This window comes from Equus caballus, chromosome 7, assembly GCF_041296265.1.
Source record: "Equus caballus isolate H_3958 breed thoroughbred chromosome 7, TB-T2T, whole genome shotgun sequence".
NCBI lineage: Eukaryota > Metazoa > Chordata > Mammalia > Perissodactyla > Equidae > Equus > Equus caballus.
Genome location: NC_091690.1, coordinates 31,713,949 through 31,734,347, shown reverse-complemented (window position 1 = coordinate 31,734,347; position 20,399 = coordinate 31,713,949). Strand labels below are relative to the sequence as shown.

The 20,399-nt window shown below is 36.6% G+C and overlaps 1 protein-coding gene and 1 pseudogene across 1 annotated transcript; one reads left to right on the top strand and one right to left on the bottom strand.

Moving 5' to 3' along the window:
* Positions 1–1,931: 1,931 nt before the first annotated feature.
* On the bottom strand, positions 1,932–2,867 carry OR10D5H (olfactory receptor family 10 subfamily D member 5H). The gene has a single exon (NM_001391502.1). It carries the CDS (start codon positions 2,865–2,867, stop codon positions 1,932–1,934), a length of 936 nt encoding a protein of 311 aa, NP_001378431.1.
* OR10G7CP (olfactory receptor family 10 subfamily G member 7C, pseudogene) lies at positions 19,174–20,099 on the top strand (annotated as a pseudogene).

Below are 20,399 nucleotides of genomic sequence, written 5' to 3'. Positions count from 1 at the left end.
TGGACTTGTGGTTACCATTGGGGAAGGGGGGAGGCGGAAGGGCAAATGGGGTGATTAGGGTCACATGTGAGGTGATGCACTATAATTAGTGTTCGGGTGGTGAACATGATGTAATGTATCCAGAATTTGAAATATGATGTACATCCGAAAAAAATAAAAATTTAAAAAAATTTTTAAAATAAATAAAAAAATAAAATAAAATAAAATACAGTCTTTCAGTGGCCAGCCCAGTGGCATAGTGGTTAAGTTCACACACACTACTTCACTGGTCCAGGGCTCACGGGTTCAGATCTCAGGTGCAGACCTACACATCATTCATCAAGCCAGGCTGTGGTAGTGTCCCACATGCAAAACAGAGGAAGATTGGCATAGATGTTAGCTCAGCAACAATATTCCTCACCAAAAAAAAAGAAAGTCTTTTAAAAAAATAAAATAAATGGTGATAGGAAGTCAAAGGAACTGGAAACATTTAGGCCACGTATGATAAGAACTGGAAACAACAAAAAAAAGTAACATGGTACAACTTGAATGAACCTGGAAAACATTATGCAAAGTTAAAGAAGCCAGTCAAAAACCTCCCACATATCACATGATCCCATTTATATGAAATGTCCAGAACAGGCAAATCAATAGATACAGAAAGTAGGTTACTGATTGTTTGCGGCTGAACATGATGGGGCAAAAGAGGGGTGATAGCTAAACGGTGAGGATTTCTTTTTGTGGTGATGAAAATGTTCCAAAATTGTGGTGGTGGTTGCATGTTTATATATTAAAAACTAGTGGATTATACACTTTAGGTGGGTGAATTGTTTTGTATATCAATGACATCTCAAAAAGCTGTTGAAAACTTGTGGTGATTGAAAATGCTTAATACACTCAAAACAAGATAATAACCCACAAAACAGGATTACAACTGTATAAATCTCTACGCATATATAGATAAACATAGATATAGGTGGTATACATGAAATAATTCTAAACAGGAAGTCAGAATCTCTAGTTTCCATTTAGTCACTAACGAGAGAGGGGAGAAATGCCCGTGTTAATAGTGGCTATCTTTGGGTGGTAGGATGTGTGAGTGATTTCTATTCACTTTACTTTTTTACAGTTTTCCTATTTTCTTCGAACCTATTTATTTACATGAGAAAAAAACTATTATTATCTTTGAGGTTTCAGGTATTCTGGAATTCAAATTCAGCCTTTGACTTAAAGAAAGGATATCTGCCATTTTGATTACAAAGTCCAAGAAACTGTCGTAAGGACTGAATATACTTAACTGGGAGGGCAAGCTCAATGCTAATATAGGTTAATAGATACATAGATATCACCTGGCTCCTAAAATGAAACCAAGTTCCTTACATCAGACTCAAATACATGTCATTCATTAAAATATAGACTACAAAACAATAGAAATCAATGAAGCAAATTTAACAGAATGGAGATTTTTTGGCAAGTTGGAGGATATTCTATGCTAATTGAAGAGAAGTTTCCAGGAGAGGTAAATATTTATGCTATTTTTCATACAATACAGAGGCAGCGTTAGCACTAGGTTAAGATCCTTTGTTCACATCCTAGCTTAGCAAGCTTCTAACTCTGTGACACTGGAGAATTGTCTTAAACTCTCAGTGCCTTAATATCCTCCTCAGTAAATTGGGACAATAATATTACCAACTCAATATGATAATTATTGTAATTATACATTTCAGTATTTGTGAAGTGCTTAGAATAGTGCCTACATAAAATAATAATCACTGTAAAAGATTTTGTTGAGCAAACAATTCTATAAATATGTCCACATAAATCACATGATAATCTATTCAATTTCACCTATTTGTTCCAAATCCCACTTAGCAATCACACCAACTATAAGAGACTACTTGCCCCAGGTAAATACAAGGCTAAGTTGTAAGGATAGATAATGACGTGAAAGCTTATGCCCCACAAGAATGTACTCCTGGGATTAGTGCTTTTCTCAGAGCCAACTTCACATCCCTGTTTCTCAAAGCATATATCAAAGGATTCAGGGAAGGAGTAATGATATTATTCAACACCGGAACCACAGAATCCAGCCAAGGGCTGGAAGCAGGCCGGAGGTAAATGAAGACTACAGGTCCATAGAAGAGCAGGATGGAAGTCAGATGGGCACTGCAGGTTGAGAAGGCTCTGCGCCTGCCTTCTGAGGAGCTGATTTTCAATATAGAGATAACGATGCAAGTATAAGTGAGGATAAGAAGAAAACACGTGAGTGAAACAACACCTACATTGGTGAAACTCACCGTCTGAGCCAGAGAGGTGTCTGCACAGGCCAAGGGCAGTACCACAGGGATATCACAGAATAAATGGCCCACCTCATTGGGGCCACAGTAGGGTGACTTAAAGATGAGGAATGTGAGGACAGATGCATGCAGACAGCTCCCCATCCAGGTGCCTAGAGTCATGATGGTGCACACGCTGTGGTTCATGATGACTGTATATCGCAAGGGGTGACAGATGGCTGCAAATCGGTCATAGGCCATCACGGTGTACAGGAAACACTCAGTGCAACCCAAGAAATGGTAAAAGAAGACTTGGGAGGCACAGCCCTGGTAAGAGATGGTCCGGCTTTGGCCCATCAGGTAGAACATCATTTTGGGGGAACTCACTGAAGGGAAAAATATGTCAAACACTGCCAGGTTTCCCAAGAAGAAATACATGGGAGTGTGGAGGTTGGAGGAAATGAGGATGGCCAGAAGAATGAGCAGGTTCCCCAGCAGAGTGAGCAAGTAGAAGGCCAGAAAGAAGACAAAGAGCACATTTTCCAGCCCTTTTGTGTGAGAGAGTCCCATGAGGAGGAACTCAGTTACAGCAGTGTGATTCCTCATCTTCATGTCTAGTTAGATCTGGAAGATCAAAGAAGGCCTCATGAGATGAGCTTATGCAATAAACGAATACCTTCATAGAACCTATTGGAAATTGATAATATCCATATATTATAAAAAAAATTTAACAGTAATCATTGCAATTCTGTAACTAATTACTGTGTGACTTTGAGTAAGTCATTTATTTAATTTTTATCTATTTCCTCAGAAGGAAAATAGGGATAACAAAAGAGATAGAGTAGAAAGAGGGTAGAAAATAAAACTTTCAGTTGGATATATCTGAGTTTAAATGTCAAATCTACTCCCTACTCTGTGACTTGGGATAATTTTGAAAAAAAAACCCTAAATCTCCTCTGTATCTGTATATGTAGCATAAAACTATCTTATGATTCCTGTGAGGATTAATGCTTTAATGTATCTTAAGTCCCTAGTGTAAGGCCTACTCCTACCCACCCTTGTTAAAAAATCCATTCAAGACACTAATATTCTGATTTTTATGAGCCTTTATTCCACACAGTATTTCCTTTAGGTCAACTTTCAGCAGTCCTGAGATCATCTATTTATGTGAATGATTCATGAAACTGCTTTTTCCATCACCAGCCACACAACTGAAAATGGAGAATTGTCCGTTACCAATATTTTAAATATGAAATTTAATTTCACTATTTCAATGTTCAATTAGGATTAATATTCAATTAAATTCAAATATTCAATTAAATTCAATATTTCAATATAAAGTTTAGTTTCTCGATAGCAATTACGTCTACAATACAACTGCATATATACAATCCGCATTAAGGTTTTTAAGATTAAGCTTCATCAGGCAGATAATATCTTAAGAAAATACCGAGGAGTCAACCACGTCAGTATTCACCCAAACTCAAATAGAGCCAATTCCCAAGTTTTTCCCACCTTCCTCTAGTGCATATGACCCATCAGAAGATGAGGAAAAGAAAGCGCTCTACACAGAAGGCAGTTACACACCAGACTGAAGGGAAACAGCTGGCTCGGGCTGAAGCAGGCCCCACATCCACCCTCCCCTGTTTCCTTTCCTTTTAGATGCTGTGGAACATGAGGGCCAGGCTCTGAGGCCAGAAAAGCTGAGAAATCCTCTTTCTCAGACTCAGTCTCTCAGGCCTGACAGTCTAGATCCGACAGTGCCTCTGGACCCTGAGTGAAGGAGCAGCATTCATTCCCCCAAGAGAGAATAAACATCTTTGGTGTTCCTTTGGGATTCCGTTCCCTCGTGAGCACCAACTCAAAAGTCTTCAGAACAGAGGGAGCAATCAGACTAGAGATGTTTCTCTCTTCCCTCCCTCCTTCTTTCTCCCCACTGCCTCTCCCTCATTATTTCTTAGACTAAAACAATTATGTAGCAGCATTTAGTAGTTTTTAAATCTCTCTGATTAGCAATAACTCTTGGGCATGTTTTTCCACTGCTGGAGCACCATCCACTGGGTTCCGATATTTGAAATTGCCCAGTGATCCTGGCCTTGGAAGATGTACGTTTGAAGAAAGCGCTGGGGATTAGGAAAGTAACTACTTAAAACAGGCAAGAATCCCATCTTGGTGTTAAAATAAAACACACCTACAACTGTTTTCCCCATAATTAGCTTTATAATTCTCCCAGTGATCACTTCTTCAACTGCCAGAATTCATATCTTACTATTTTGTAAAATCTCTTCTCTTTATTTTCCCATTATGCTGCTACTGATGTTTCTCTCAGCATGCTTTAGTTATTGTAATTTGGTTCAATTTCTTTTTAAAGAATTCAGTCTTCTGACTGCCATGTGGAGAATGGATCCGAGAAAACAAGAGTAGAATTTGGTAGGGCTGTTAGCACATTACTTTTACTGGCCATCTAAAGAAACAAGCACATGGACCTACTAAAAATGCTGTGTCTAACCATTTTAATAATTGTGATAACGGGAAAGCCACAAAATGACAAAGTTTAGGTACTTTTTAAAACATTCTAATACTCACTGTCCTTTTTCATGCCAGGGAATTCAGAAGAGAGTTCTGTCTCCACAGTTTTGAAGTCATAATTACATCTTACTGAGAATCTCCTTTTTTTTTTTTAACCAGACTGTTCAAGGCCCTTTTATTTCATCCTTGCATCAACCCCATGAGCTAAATGCTATTTTCTTTCTAAGGATGAAAGTAGGGTTGAAAAAGATCAAGTAATTACCAAAGTCTACTCCAAAAGTCAGTCACTGACTTTGGATCTGAAGTTTAGTCAGTCTGCATTTAAAATTTATGTTCAATTCCTAGCAAATAGAATAAATATTCTGAGTCTTAATTTAAAAAGTAAACATGCTTGGTGACGTATTTCTACCCATTTTTCTTTTCTTTAGCTTTGCTTTAAAAATGAAGCTATTAACAGGCTGGCCCAGTGGCACAGCAGTTAAGTTTGCACGTTCCACTTTGGCAGCCAGAGTTTGCAGGTTCAGATCTCAGGTGTGGACCTACACACTGCTTGACAGGTGTTCCACATATAAAGTAGAGGAAGATGGGCATGGATGTTAGCTCAGGGCCAGTCTTCCTCAGCAAAAAGAGGAGGATTGGCAGTAGTTAGCTCAGGGATAATCTTACTCAAAAAATAAATAAATAAATGCTCAATGATTTAAAGGAAAAGTGAATATAATGAGCAGATAAATGGAAGATATACAAAAGAACACAGAACTTCTGGATGACAAAAATGTAATATCTGAAATTTAAAAATTGAAGGAAGCAATTGCTAGTATATTAGGCATTGAAGAGGAAAATATCAGTGAATCTGAAATCATAACAAAAGAAACTGTCCAAAATGAAGAACAGAGAAAAAAGTAAAGGAGAAAAAAGGAAAAAAAAAAACAATCTCAATGACTTGTGGGACAATGTCAAGAAGTCTGTCATAAGTTACCAGCACCTGAGAAGGAAGGGAAAAATAGAAAAAGTGTTTAAAGAAATGATAGATAAAAAATTTTGAAAATTTCCCTTTTTTTGTTTATTTGAGGAAGATTAGCCCTGAGCTAACATCTGCCACCAATCCTCCTCTTTTTGCTGAGGAAGATTGGCCCTGAGCTAACATCCGTGCCCATCTTCCTTTAATTTATATGTGGGACACCTGCCACAGCGTGGCTCGATAAGCAGTGACTAGGTCCATGCCTGGAACTGAATCCGTGAACCCTGGGCCACTGAAGCAGAGTGCACAAACTTAACTGCTGTGCCACCAGGCCAGCCCCTAAAAATTTTGAAATTTTGATGACAAGGATAAACCAAGAGATCCAAGGAGCTGAATAAACCACAGACGGGGTGAAAAGAAAACTGCTCAAGTTTATATTATAATAAAATTGATGAAAACCAATGATAGAGAAAAATATCTTAAAAGGAGCCAGGTTAAAAAAAATAGATGCTGAGTATAGAACAAAGATAATAATGAAGAAATAATTACCATCAAAGCTATGCAAAACAGGAGGCAGTGGAATCACGTATTTAAAAGGCTGAAATTAAAAATGTCAACTTAGATATCTATATCTAGCAAAATTATCCTTTGAAAATGAAAGGACAATATTTGTTTAGGAAAACAAAATCTTTTTTTACAAAAGAAGAATTTTGTAAACAGTAGGCCTGGACTACAAGAAATGTTAAAGGAAACTCTTCACACAGAGGGAAAATGAATCCAAATGAAAAATTCAATTTATAGAAATGAATAGGAGTGCCAGAAAGGGAAATTTCACTGTTTGAAACAAAAATAATAGCAATGTATTGTGGGATTTATTACATATATAAAAGTAAAGTGTATAGCAACAATAGCACACAGGATGGAAATTATGCTGCTTTAAGATTTATCCATTATATATGAAGTGGCAAAACTTGAAGGTAAATTGTAATCATTTAAGGATGGATATTGTGAACCCTAGAGCAACAACTAAAACAAATGAGGTATAGGAATAAGCAAATAATGAAGATAAATTAAAACACACACACAAAATTAATAAAGATACTTCATCAATATGAAATCAGAAAAGAATAAGAAAAACCAACATATCTGGAACAAATAGTAAACAAAATAGCAACACGGTAAACCTAAATAAGCTGTATTAATAATTACATTATATGGAAATTGTTGAACTATTCCATTTAAAAGTCAGATATTTTCAAACTGGATTTAAAAAATACTCAATGATATGCTGTCTAAACCCACTTTAAATGCCACTTTAAAATACAGATGGAATTTAAGTAAAAAGGTGGCATAATACACATATATCATGTGAACATGGATTATAGGAAAGTTTGAGTGGCTATATTAATATCAGATAAAGTAGACTTCAGAACAAGGAATATCACTGACAATAAGGAGGGAAATTTCATAATTGTAATGGGGTCAATTCATGACGAAGATGTCAAAATTCTAAATGTGTATGCACACAATAATAAGATTTCAAATATATGAAGCAAAAATTGATAGAATAATAAGGAGAGATGGACAAATTCCCAATTACAGTTGAATATTTTAATACTCCTTGCTCAGTAATTGATAGAACAAAGAGAGAGAGAGAGTCTGTAAGGATGTAGAACAATACTATGAACCAAGTTGACTAAATTTAAGTTTATAAAATACTCCATGGTCTTGCATGAACAGAATACACATTTTTATCAAGTGCATATAAAACATTAAGAAATATCAGACTTTTGTTGGGCCATAAAACAAATCTCAGTAAGCTCAAAGAGATAAGTATATTTTCTGACCACAGAGAAATTAAATTACAAATCAAGCCCATGGTGTTTTAGTAGTGAATTCTACCAAACATTTAATGAAGAAATAATGCCAAATGTATACAGTTATTTATTGAAGTCATAACAGTTCATAACATTTTGAAATTTCAAATGTACTTTATTATTTGTAGTCACCATATATATGTGCCCCTTTACTGCTTATGCCCATCTCCTATCCCCCTTCCCATCTGGTAATCATTAATCTATTCTCTTGGCCCATGTATTTGTGTTTCTTCTACACATGAGTGAAATCATGTGGTGTTTGTCCTTCTCTGTCTGTCTTATTTTGCTTAACAAAGATCCATCCATGTTGTTGCAAATGGTTTTTTGGGGCTGAGTAGTATTCCATTGTATATATATATACCACTTCTTTTTAACCCATTCATCAGTTGATGGGCACTTGGGTTGCTTCCACATCTTGGCAATTATGAATAATGTTGCAACGAACATAGGAGTGTATAAGTCTCTTTGAATTGTTGATTTCATAATCTTTGAATAAATACCCAGTAGTGGGAAGGCTTGGTCATACAGTACTTCTATTTTTAATTTTTTGAGAAATCTCCATACAGTTTTCCATAGTAGCTGCACCAGTTTACATTCCCACCAGGAGTTCTTTTTTCTCCACATCCTCTCCAACACTTGTTTTTTGTCTTGGTAATTATAGCCATTCTAAAGGTGGACTTGATGTCTCATTGTGGTTCTGATTTGCATTTCCCTAATAATTAGTGATGTTGAACACCTTTTCATGTGCCTGTCAGCCATCTGTATATCTTCTTTGGAGAAATATCTGTTGACAACCTCTGCCCATGTTTTGATCGACTTGTTTGTTTTTCTGTAGTTGAGTTGTATGAGTTTTTATATATTTTGGAGATTAACCCCTTGTCAGATATATGATTTGCAAAATTTTCTTTCACTTGGCATGTTGTCTTTTCATTTTGTTCCTGGTTTCCTTTGCCTTGCAGAAGCTCTTTAGTCTGACGTAGTCGCATTTGTTTATTTGTTCTTCCTTTCCCCTTGCCTGAGTAGACCGTATCCAAAAAGATGCTTCTAAGACTGATGTCAAAGGGTGTACTGCCTATATTTTCTTCTTGGTGTTTTATGGTTTCAGATCTTACCTTCAAGTTTTTAATCTATTTTGAGTTAATTTTTATGTATGGTATAAGATAATGGTCTACTTTCATCCTTTTGCATGTGGCTGTCTGGTTTTCCCAACACCATTTATCAAAGAGACTTTCCTTTCTTCATTATATGTTCTTAGCTCCTTCACTGAAGATTAGCTATTCACAGGTGTGTGGTATTATTATGGGACTTTCAATTTTGTTCCATTGACCTGTGTGTCTGTTTTTGTGCCAGTACCAAGCTTTCTGATTACTATAGTTTTGTAGTATATTTTGAAGTCAGGGATTGTGATGCCTCCAGCTTTGTTCTTTTTCTCAAGATTGCTTTAGCCATTTGGGGTCTTTTGCTGCTGCATATGAATTTTAGGATTCTTTGTTCTATTTCCGTGAAGAATGTCATTGGGATTCTGACTGGAATAGCATTGAATCTGTAGATTCCTTTGCATAATATGGACATTTAAAATGTATTTATTCTTCTAATCCATGTGCATGGAATGTCTTCACATTTCTTTATGTCATCATCAATTTCTTTCAATAATGTCTTACAGTTTTTATTGTATAGCTCTTTCACCTCCTTGGTTAAATTTATTCCTAGATATTTTATTCTTTTTGTTGTGGTTGTAAATGGGATTATATTCTTGAGTTTTCTTTGTATTAGTTCATTATTAGAGTATAGAAATGCAACAGATGTTTGTAAGTTGGTTTTGTTCCCGGCAACTTCACTGCAGTTGTTGATTATTTCTAATACTTTTCTGATGGATTCTTTTGAGTTTTCCATATATAGAATCATGTCATCTGCAAACAATGAGAGTTTCACTTTTTCCTTGCCAATTTGGATGCCTTTTATTTCCTTTTCTTGCCTAAACGCTCTAGCCAAAACCTCAAGTTCTATGTTGAATAAGTGGCAAGAGTGGGCACTCTTGTCTTCTTCCTGATCACAGAGGATGGCTTCCAGTTTTCACCATTGAGTATGATGTTGGCTGTGGGTTTTTCATAAGTGGTCTTTATTATGTTGAGGTACTTTCCTTCTATACCCATTTTATTGAGGTTTTTTATCATAAATGGATGTTGAATCTTGTCAAATACTTTCTCTGCATCTATTGAGATGATCGCGTGATTTTCATTCCTCATTTTGTTAATGTGGTGTATCACATTGATTGATTTGTGAATGTTGAACCATACCTGTGCCCCTGATGTAAATCCCATTTGATCCTGGTTTATGATCCTTTTAATGTATTGCTGTATTCAGTTTCCCAATATATTGTTGAGGATTTTTGCATCAATGTTCCTCAATGACAATGGCCTGTAATGTTCCTTCTTTGTGTTGCGCTTGTCTGACTTTGGTATCAAGGTGATGGTGGTTTTGTACAAATTGTTAAGAAGTGCTACATCTCCCTCAGTTTTCTGGAATAATTTGAGAAGGATAGGTAATAAATCTTGTTTGACTGTTTGGTAGAATTCTCCAGAGAAGCCATCTGGTGCTGGATTTTACTTTTTGGAAGGTTTTTATTTACTCTTTCAATCTCTTTGCTTGTGATTGGTCTATTCAGATTCTCTATTTCTCCTTGGTTCAGTTTTGGGAGGTTGTATGATTCTAAGAATGTATCCATTTCTTCTTGATTGATTGTCCAATTTGTTGACATATAGTTTTTCATAGTATTTCTGTGGTATCCCTTGTAATTTCTCCTCTTTCATTTCTGAGTTTATTTATTTGAGCCTTCTCTCTTTTTTTCTTAGTGAGTATGGCTAAGAATTTGTCAATTTTGTTCATTTTTTCAAGGAACAGCTCTTAGTTTCTTTTACCCTTTCTACTTTAGTTCTGTTAAGTGTAGTTTAAGATAGCTTATTTGAGATTCTTCTTGTTTTTTAAGATGGGCCTGTATTGCTATGAATTTCCCTCTTAGGACTGCTTTTGCTACGTCCCAAGTGAGTTGGTATGATGTATTTTTGTTTTCATTTGTCTCCATGTATTTTTTTATTCCTCCTTTAATTTCTTCTTTGATCCCTTGGTTGTTCAGTAGCATGCTGTTTAGTCTCCACATACTTGTCACTTCCCAGCACTTTTTTGTAGTTAATTTCTAGTTTCATAGCATTATGGTAGGAAGGATGCTTGATATGATTTCACTCTTCTTAAATTTATTGAGGCTTGCCTTGTTTCCCAACGTATGGTCTATCTTTGTGGATGTTCCATGTACACTTGAAAAGAATGTGCATTCTGCTGGGTTTGGATGGAGTGTTCTATCGGTATCTCTTAAGTCCATCTGATCTAGGTTTTATTTAATTCCACTATTTCCTCATTGAATTTTTGTCTGGATGATCAATCAAGTGATGTAAGTGGAGTGTTGAGGTCCCCTACTATTATTATGTTGCTGTTAATTTCTCCTTTAGGTCTGTTAATAGTTGTTGCATGTACTTTGGTGCTCCTATGTTAAATGCATATATATTTATAAGTGTTATGTCCTCCTTGGGGAGTGTCTCTTTTATCATTATGTACTGCACCCATTTGTCTCTCTTTGCCTCTTTTATCTTGAAGTCTACTTTGTCTGATATAAGTATGACAAGACTGGTTTTCTTTTTTTGCCATTAGCGTGGGGTATCATCTTCCATCTCTTCACTCTGAGCCTGTGTTTGTCTTTAGAGCTGAAAGCTATTTCTGGATGCAGCATATTGTTTGGTCTTGTCTTTCAATCCATCCATCCTCTCTGTCTTTTGATTGAAGCATTCAGCCCATTTACATTTAGAGTGCTACTCAATATATGAAGGCTTAATACTGCCATTTTCTCTCTTGTTTTCTGATTCCTCAGCATTTCCCTTGTTTCTTGTCCTGTGTATTTCTGACTGCCATTTCAGTTGGTGATTTTCTATGATGGGTTTCTCAGCTTTCTCTTTATTTATCACTTGTGTCTTGTTCTGATTTTTTGTTTAGTGATTACCGTGATGTTTGTATAAAAGATCTCATAGATGAGATGGTCCATTTTTGCTTAGCCTCTTATCTCCTTAGCCTAAACAGATTCTATCCCTTTCTTCTTCCTTAAGTTATTGTTGTCACAACTTATTCTTTGTTGTGTTGTGAGTTTGTGAGTAAAATGAAGTATTTAGTGTTATTTTTTATCCTTTCTTTCCCTTTATCTTTAATGTTATAATTAAGTATTTGCTAACCTCTTCTGACAGAGTGCTGCAATATTCTGATTTTGACTATCTATTTATCTGTTTGCTTCAGTCTTTGTAAATCCTTTCTCTTTTTTGAGGTTTGAGGGCTTTCTTGATCATTTCTTGTAGGGGGGATCTTGTAACAATGGATTTTCCCAGCTTTTGTTCATCTGAGAAAATTTTTATTTCTCCATTGTATCTGAAGGATAGTTTCACTGGGTAGAATATTCTTGGCTGGAAGTTTTTGTCTCCAGTATTTCAAATATATCATTCCACTCTCTCTTAGCCTGTAAGGTTTCTGCTGAGAAATCTGCTGAAAGCATGATACAGGTTCTTTTGTAGGTTATTTTCCTCTGCCTTGCTGACATTAATATTTTTTCTTTGTCATAGACTTTTGCCAGTTTTAATAACATATATCTTGGAGAAGGTCTTTCTACATTGATGTAATTAAGAGTTCCATTAGTTTCTTTTACACGTAATTCCAGCTCCTTCCCCAGGTTTGGGTGGTTTTCAATATTATTTCTTTGACCAGGCTTTCTGCACATTTCTCCCTCTCATCTCCATCTGGAATACTAAAATCCTTATGTTGCATTTCCTAATTGAGTAAGATATTTCTCAGATAATTTTTTTCATTTCTTTTTACTCTTACTCCTCCCTCACCTGACGCATTTCTATATTTCTGTTCTCTAAATTACTAATTCTGTCCTCCATAATATCAGCTCTGTTATTTAAAGATTCCAGTTTTGGTTTTTATTTCCTGTTTGTTTGTTTGTTTGATTCACTCTGTTTTTCATCTCCAACATTACTGTTTGGCTGTTTCTTTAGTGTTTCAAGTCCTTTTGTGAAGAATTCCCTCTGCTCATTAATTTTTTTCCTGAGTTTCTTGAACTGTCTTTTAGAATTTTCTTGTAACTGGTTGAGTTTCTTTATGATAACTATTTTGAATTCTCTGTCATTTAATTGTAAATTTCTGTGGCTTCATGATTGGTTTCTGGATACTTTTTATTTTCCTTCTGGTCTGGAGTTTTAATGTATTTCTTCATTCCATTTGATGGGGTGGGCCTTTGCCATCACATATTGGTAGTATCTTGTCAGAGTTTCCACCTCACACCACTGGGGGTGCAGGAGCTGTGTTTTCTGAACCCTCTGTTACCCATGGCTGTTGTGCCCATCTGTTGGAAGTTGTGCCAATAGTGCTTTCTGCATCCTGCTGCCACTGCCTCACACATACAGGCACAGGTGCTCTGGTGGGGATCCCCTGACCTGTCTGACCAGCTGAGCTAGTAGACCAAGTGGGATGAGGGGGATGGGACACCTTCTTTCCCACCCATTCTCCCACTCTGCACTCACTGGCAACCCATCTGGGCTGCTCCACTAGGTGGGGGCACCCCCATGGTGGCTTAACAACCTTGGTGTGGACCATTCCCAAAGGCTGGAAAGCAACTCTGAGAGCAAAAGCATTCCCACAGAGGGCTGCTTTTTCCGCCTCTCTTATTAGAGTCTTCCATTGGCCAATGCAGAAGCTCCCACACCCTAGATTGCTGAAGCTAGGGAGGGGAAAGAAGTCTGCTTACCTCCTTCCACTGCCTTCCAAGAGATCCAACACCTCCACCTTCAGATGTACGGCTGCATAGATCTCTCCGATGTCTATTGTGTTGTGCATATGTCCTCTGTTAGTTAATGAATGTCCTTTTCATTGTAGCTTAGGTGGGAGAGCCTAAGAGAACACAACACTCTGCCATGATGCTGATGTCATTCTTCTATACACTTTTTCAGAAAATTGAATGAGTAACAATTTTTCCTAGTCATTCTACGATTGCAGCATTACCTTGATACAAAAATTAGTGAAAGACACTACAAGAAAATAACTACCAAATAATATACTTTAAAAAATAGTTACAAAAATTTTTAAAATTTTACCAAATGAAGCCCAATACATATGAGAAATGATTATACATCATGATCAAGTGGAGTTTATTTCAGAAATGTATTTGGCTTAACATTCAAAACTCAAGCAATATAATTCAGCATAGCAACAAACTAAAAAAAAAAAAAACTATATGATCATCTCAAAAGATGCAGAAAATGCATTTGACAAATTTCCAAAGATCCTTCCCTGTTAAACCTCTCAGCTAACTAGGGATAAGAGAGATCATTTTAAACTCATTAAAGAGAAAAACAAAAACAAAAACTACAAAAGCTCACAGCTAACATCATACTTAATGGAAAAACCTGAATGTATTCACTCCAAGATAATGAAAAGACAAGGACATCTACTCTCACCACTTCTATTCAACATTATACTAGAGTTTCTAGACAGGGCAATTAGGTAAGAAAAAGAAATAAAAGTGATTCAGATTATAAAGGAGAAGTCAACTGTTTATATTTGTAGACAACATGGTCATGATCATAGATGTAGAAAATCTGATGGAACATCTACAAAAGCTACAAGAGCTAAGCGAGCTTAGCCAAGTTGTAGGATATGACTAATATAAAAAAATCACTTGTATTTCTATTTACTAGGGATGAATAATTAGAAATTAAAAATATTAAAACTACTATTTAAAATAGCATCAAAATAGAAAATAGTGGGAAATCTGAGAAAAGATGGGCCTGACCTGAACACTGAAACTATACAACCTTGCTGAGAGAAATGAAAGAGATTTATGGTACTCATGGGTCAAACACAATGTAGTTAACATGTCGATTCTCCCAAATTGATCTGTCAATTCAAGCCAATTCTAAGGAAAACCCCAGCAGGCTTTTTGAGGCAAAATGTCAGGATGATTCTAAAATGCACATAGAAATGCAAAAGACATTGAATAGCAAAATCAATTTTAAAACAAAGATGATGTTAGAGGAATGGCTCAGCAGTAGAGCAGACCCAGTGATGAATGAGTATGGCAAATATAGGTGCATGGGGTTCTACTCCTCTCTAGTCTTGTTAGAATATCAACAGAAGTCACAAGAATGTGAAGGTGGACTCAGCTGTGCCTTTTTCTATGTGTAAATGACTATCAGTGGAGAATTCTTGATATTAGAAGTTCTCGCCCATTCATCACCTAGAACATCACTGGGTTTTAGTGAAATAAAGCCTATAAAGCTGGCTCATTCCTTTCTTCTTCCTGAGGATGGTAAAAGTCAGAAAATGTCATTATCTTTTGAAGGAAAAAGGGACGAAACAAGTTGTGCAGCACTCTTAAGAAATCTAAATAATCCCCAAACAATAATTGCTGGGAAAAAATAGTGGTTTGGGTCAATGTAGTAAGATAGGAAAAAAACATAATGGGTGTTTACTTTTGGAAAGCAAAAGACAAAGTTAGTATTTTATACAGATTATATGAATTTATACCTATATAACCAAAGAGAATCAAATAGAAGTTAATACTATAAGGTACGTAAAGGAATTTGGATAGAAGTTTAAATTAACAAAATTTTTAGTATGAATTTTACAGAGATATTTTGAAATATATTAACTAGGGCTAAATTGCAAATAATTCTTGAAGTAGCCTTTCAAGATAGCAATGTGATTTTACATTGATTATATATGACTTATACTAAATGGATAGCCAAAATGAGAAAATTGGGTTATGTGATAAATTGAGAGCAATACTAATTCAGGGGGCTTTAGTTCCTCAAAACCCACCTTATGGAAAGTGGTATTCTCCACATACAGGTAAGTCCATTTCTATTAGCACAAAAAGCTTGTGAAGTTGGAATTTTCTTTCTCCAAAACTAATGGTGCTTTGAGCTTCTACTGTGTTAGAACAGATTTTCTCTTTATTTTCGTAAAGATGTTTTCCTGATAACTAATACATAACTTACTTCTAGAAGAAAATCATATTTTTCCTCTATTTGGTTATATTAATCAAGCTTTAAAAAATCAATTTTCCCATAATATATAAAGAACTCACACAAGTCAACAACAAAAAATCAAACAACCCGATCAAAAAATGGGCAGGAGACATGAACAGACATTCCTCCAAAGAAGATATACGGATGGCCAATAGGCACATGAAAAGATGTTGATCATCATTGATCATCAGGGAAATGCAAATCAAAAATACAGTAAGATATCACCTTACACCCATTAAAATGGCAAAAATAACCAAAACAAAAAGAAAATGTTGGAGACGTTGTGGAGAAAAAGGAATGCTCATGACTGCTGGTGGGAATGCAAACTGGTGCAGCCACTATGGAAAACAGTATGGAGATTTCTCAAAAAGTTAAAAATAGAAATACCATATGACCCAGCTATCCCACTACTGGATATCTATCCAAAGAGCTTGCAGTCAGCAATTCCAAAAGTTCCATGCACCCCTATGTTCATTGCGGCATTATTTACAATAGCTAAGACATGGAAGCAACCTAAGTGCCCATCAATTGATGATTGGATAAAGAAGATATGGTGTGTGTGTGTGTGTGTGTGTGTGTGTGTGTGTGTGTGTGTATATATATATGCACACACAATGGAATATTACTCAGCCATAAAAAAGAATAAAATTGTCCCATTCACAACATGGTTGGAACTTGAAGGAATTATGTTAAGTGAAATAAGCCAGATAGAGGACAATCTCTGTATGATTCCACTCATATGAAGAATTTAAACATGTAGACAAGAGAACAGATTAGTGGCTGCCTGGCGAAAGGGGGGGTCTGGAGTGGGCACAAAGGGTGAAGGGACGCACCTACAACACAACTGACAAACAATAATGTACAGCTGAAATTTCACAAGACTGTAAAATATCATAAACTCAATAAAAAATAAAAAAATAAATTTTCACAGAAAATCTAAATATAATGTAAGTTTATAAGATAGAAGGTGCAAAGGCAGAAGTCCCTGAAATGAGAGAAAATCTCTGACTCAGACAAGGTGAGGTAGAGGTATCATCCATTCCTGACTGGGAATTTGCAGTCTGCCAGGTCTCAGAGGGAGAAAGTTTAATTAGCAAGATGTTTATCTGGGAAGAGTAATGCTTGGAACATCCCTGGAGCAAAGCAGCTCCAGAGCTCCTTTTTGTGACTGGCCGTAATCACCAGAATGTAAAAACTTCATCAAAGGGACTATGAACCTCAGCAGAAAATTGTACCTTTTGGGATGAAAGCCTATATTTTCTACATTTGAATTTAAAGAAGAAATCAGAGAACAAAACAAAACAAAAAAACCACACAACTAAATCATTCCTAGAACAATGAATTTTCAAACCCAGAGTATCATGGTTATTTACTTTGGAAATTGATTTTTGGCTAAACAAAATACCTTAAGGAATGATGGCCCATCAAATGCAAAACCAACCTAAAGGCATTTGAAAAAATTGAGTATTTACCATTATGTGGAGACATTATCCTCATCCATGGGGACTCAGGGGCCAAGGCAATATCTCCTGGGATATGAAATCAGTTTTAATCTCTACTATTTAAAATGAGTTTATGTCTGTAGCTTGTTTTGCAGTTTCATCTATGCAAGAAAAAGCAGCATCTTACCCCTTAAAGACAGAGTTTCTTTAAATCTTGAACTTTGTTGTCAAATTGTAAGTAGCAAAATTTTAGCATTTTTCATTGTTGGAATTTTAGTGTGATTATGATGTGTTTGTGGTCATAGGTTTATTCTTCCTCAGCTTTGGCTTATATTGCCTAAGTCATGGCTACAGGGCCAATTTTGCATAGTTTTATAAAACACTCAAAATTTTATAAGAATGCCATCAATAAAGTGCTTTCTCTATAAATCTTGGCATTATTACTCTGAAATTGAAGCAATAGAAAAGGTCTGTTTTTATTAGATACTCCAAAATGGGAATGTGTTATTTATATTACTCTATGTGGCAGAAGCATCTTAGAATTCATGTAGAAATGTTCCCCTTCTGTCAGAAACTTCCAGGTTACAACCAGATTTCTCTTCATTTCCTCATACCATTTTATTTCTTTTCTCTTTGAATATATAAATTCAAGGAAATTCAGATTATAAAAAAAAGGAAAGAAGGGCCAGCCCAGTGGCACAGCAGTTAAGTTCCCAGATTCTGTTTTGGCCACCCAGCGTTCACTGGTTCAGATCCCAGGTGCAGACCTACGCACCATTTGTCAAGCCATGCTGTGGCAGGGATCCCACATATAAAGTAGAGGAAGATGGGCACGGATGTTAGCTCAGGGCTGGTCTCCCTCACCAAAAAGAGGAGGATTGGCAGCCGATGTTAGCTCAGGGCTAATCTTCCTCAAAAAAAAGAAAGAAAGAAAGAAAACCTTACAGTCTGAGTCATGGAATAATAGAAATCCTAGAAACAATAAAAATCATTTCAGACTACATATTTTTCCTTTAGTTTTAAAAGCACATTTGTGTCTGTTTTATAGCAAACGTAAATATTCAGTCCTGGAATTCAAACACCAGAGGTACAGTTTAGTCCTCTTTAGTATGTAAGCAGATATAATTCCTCATGGGCCTCTCAAAATAAGTTGTGAGTCGATTGGATCACACTTTAGAGGGTGATTGATTGCTTAAACTCCTGGAGGGAGAAATGATAAAAAATTGTGAGTAGAAATAAACATAGTATACGAGGAGTTGAGGAAAGTGATGGTACTGTGACCATTATTGCAGTAGTTTGGTGTCAGATTTCACAGATGATCAGGGGAATATGGTCTATTGTTGGACAGAGGAGTCTGGCTCCAAGTAACACTAGACCACTGCTGGGGTCCCACCTTGGCACATGCTGTTGACCAGAGAGCTTTAGAAAGAAATTTTCTCTCAATCATCAAGGATGAAGATTTCTTTCAAGTTTATATTTATAGTGGTTGTTCTCTGATGATCAGAGGCTGAACCTGTATATTTGGCAGTGTGTGTGTGTGTGTGTGTGTGTGTGTGTACATGTGTGTGTTTATATGTGTGTGGGAGAGAGAGAGAAAGAATGAGTGATCCCTGAATAAAGGTTTATCCCTAGAAAGTGTGTTAAGTCTGGAAAGACACTAGTTAGGTATATCTTTTCTAATTCTACAGAAACCACCATACAAAAAGGACTCCTCTTTTCTATTTGGCAGATTTTATATGAATTTAGTCCTTTTTTTTATTTGACTGATTCTTTTCTATTTGGCTGATTTGGGTACTGAAATAAGGAAGTGACTGTTCCTCTTCAAAGTCCCACGTTAAAGTAAAAGTGCTATGACAAACATAAATGCCAAGCTGCCTCTTGTGTTCTCCATCGGGGAAAACATAGTTGCCATATTTCACATAAAATATGTTTTCAGTAAATATTGGATTCACTTTCCTTCCTATAGGGACAGAGCACCATAGATGAGAAGAAATGACAAACGTGAGCCACGTGACAACGTTCATCCTTCCCCATGCACGTGCACTGGACACTCCCCTCTTTGGGATCTTCTTGGTGATTTATGTACTCACTGTGGTGGGGAACCTCCTCATCCTGCTGGTGATCACAGTGGATTCCCACTTCCACACTCCCATGTATTACTTCCTGACTAACCTGTCCTTCATTGACGTGTGGTTTTCCACAGTCGCTGTGCCCAAAATGCTGATGACCTTGGTCTCCCAGAAGGCAAGGCTATCTCATTCCACAGCTGTGTGGCCCAGCTTTACTCCTTCCACTTCCTGGGGAGCACCGAATGTTTCCTTTACACGGTCATGTCTTATGACCACTACCTGGCCATCAGTTACCCACTCAGGTACAACAGCATGATGAATGGGAGAACGTGTGTCCTCCTGGCCACAATCACATGGCTAACTGGCTCTCTGCACTCTGCTGTCCAGACCACACTGGCATTCCATTTGCCCTACTGTGGGCCCAACCAGATCCAGCATTACTTCTGTAATGCACCGCCCATCCTCAACCTGGCCTGTGCAGACACCTCTGCGAACGAGACGATAATCTTTGTCAACATCGGGGTAGTGATCTCAGGTTGCTTTCTCCTAATAGTGTTGTCCTATGTGTCCATTGTCTGTTCCATCCTGAAGATTCGCACCTCAGAGGGGAGGCACAGAGCCTTTCAGACCTGCGCCTCCCATTGCATTGTGGTCCTTTGTTTCTTCGGCCCTGGTGCTTTTATTTACCTGAGACCAGGCTCCAAGGACGCTGTGGATGGGGTTGTGGCAGTTTTCGACACTGTGCTGACACCTCTTCTAAACCCTGTGATATACACCCTGAGGAACAAGGAAGTGAAGAAAGCTCTGTTCAAACTGAAAAGTGAGTCAATATTCACTCACAGTAAATAATCAAGAAAGGACAGATATAACTAGCTTCTTTTTTACTTACAATTCAATTAAACCACCAACATTAGTATTTTAGTTTTAAGAAACATTCCAATTACCCAGTTTTAACTTTTAATGAAAATTTAGTGATTTTTTAAGTTTTCTCCTGTGCAATACTTGTCAAAATCTAAGATTAAGCAGCCTTTTAATGGCGATAATCTAAAAGGAAGGATAATGACCTGTTCTATTTTTTGTGTGTTCTATCAAGTAAATCATGAGAGACGTGGTTTACTTCTATCCCCTACATAAATATTTTCCAGAATT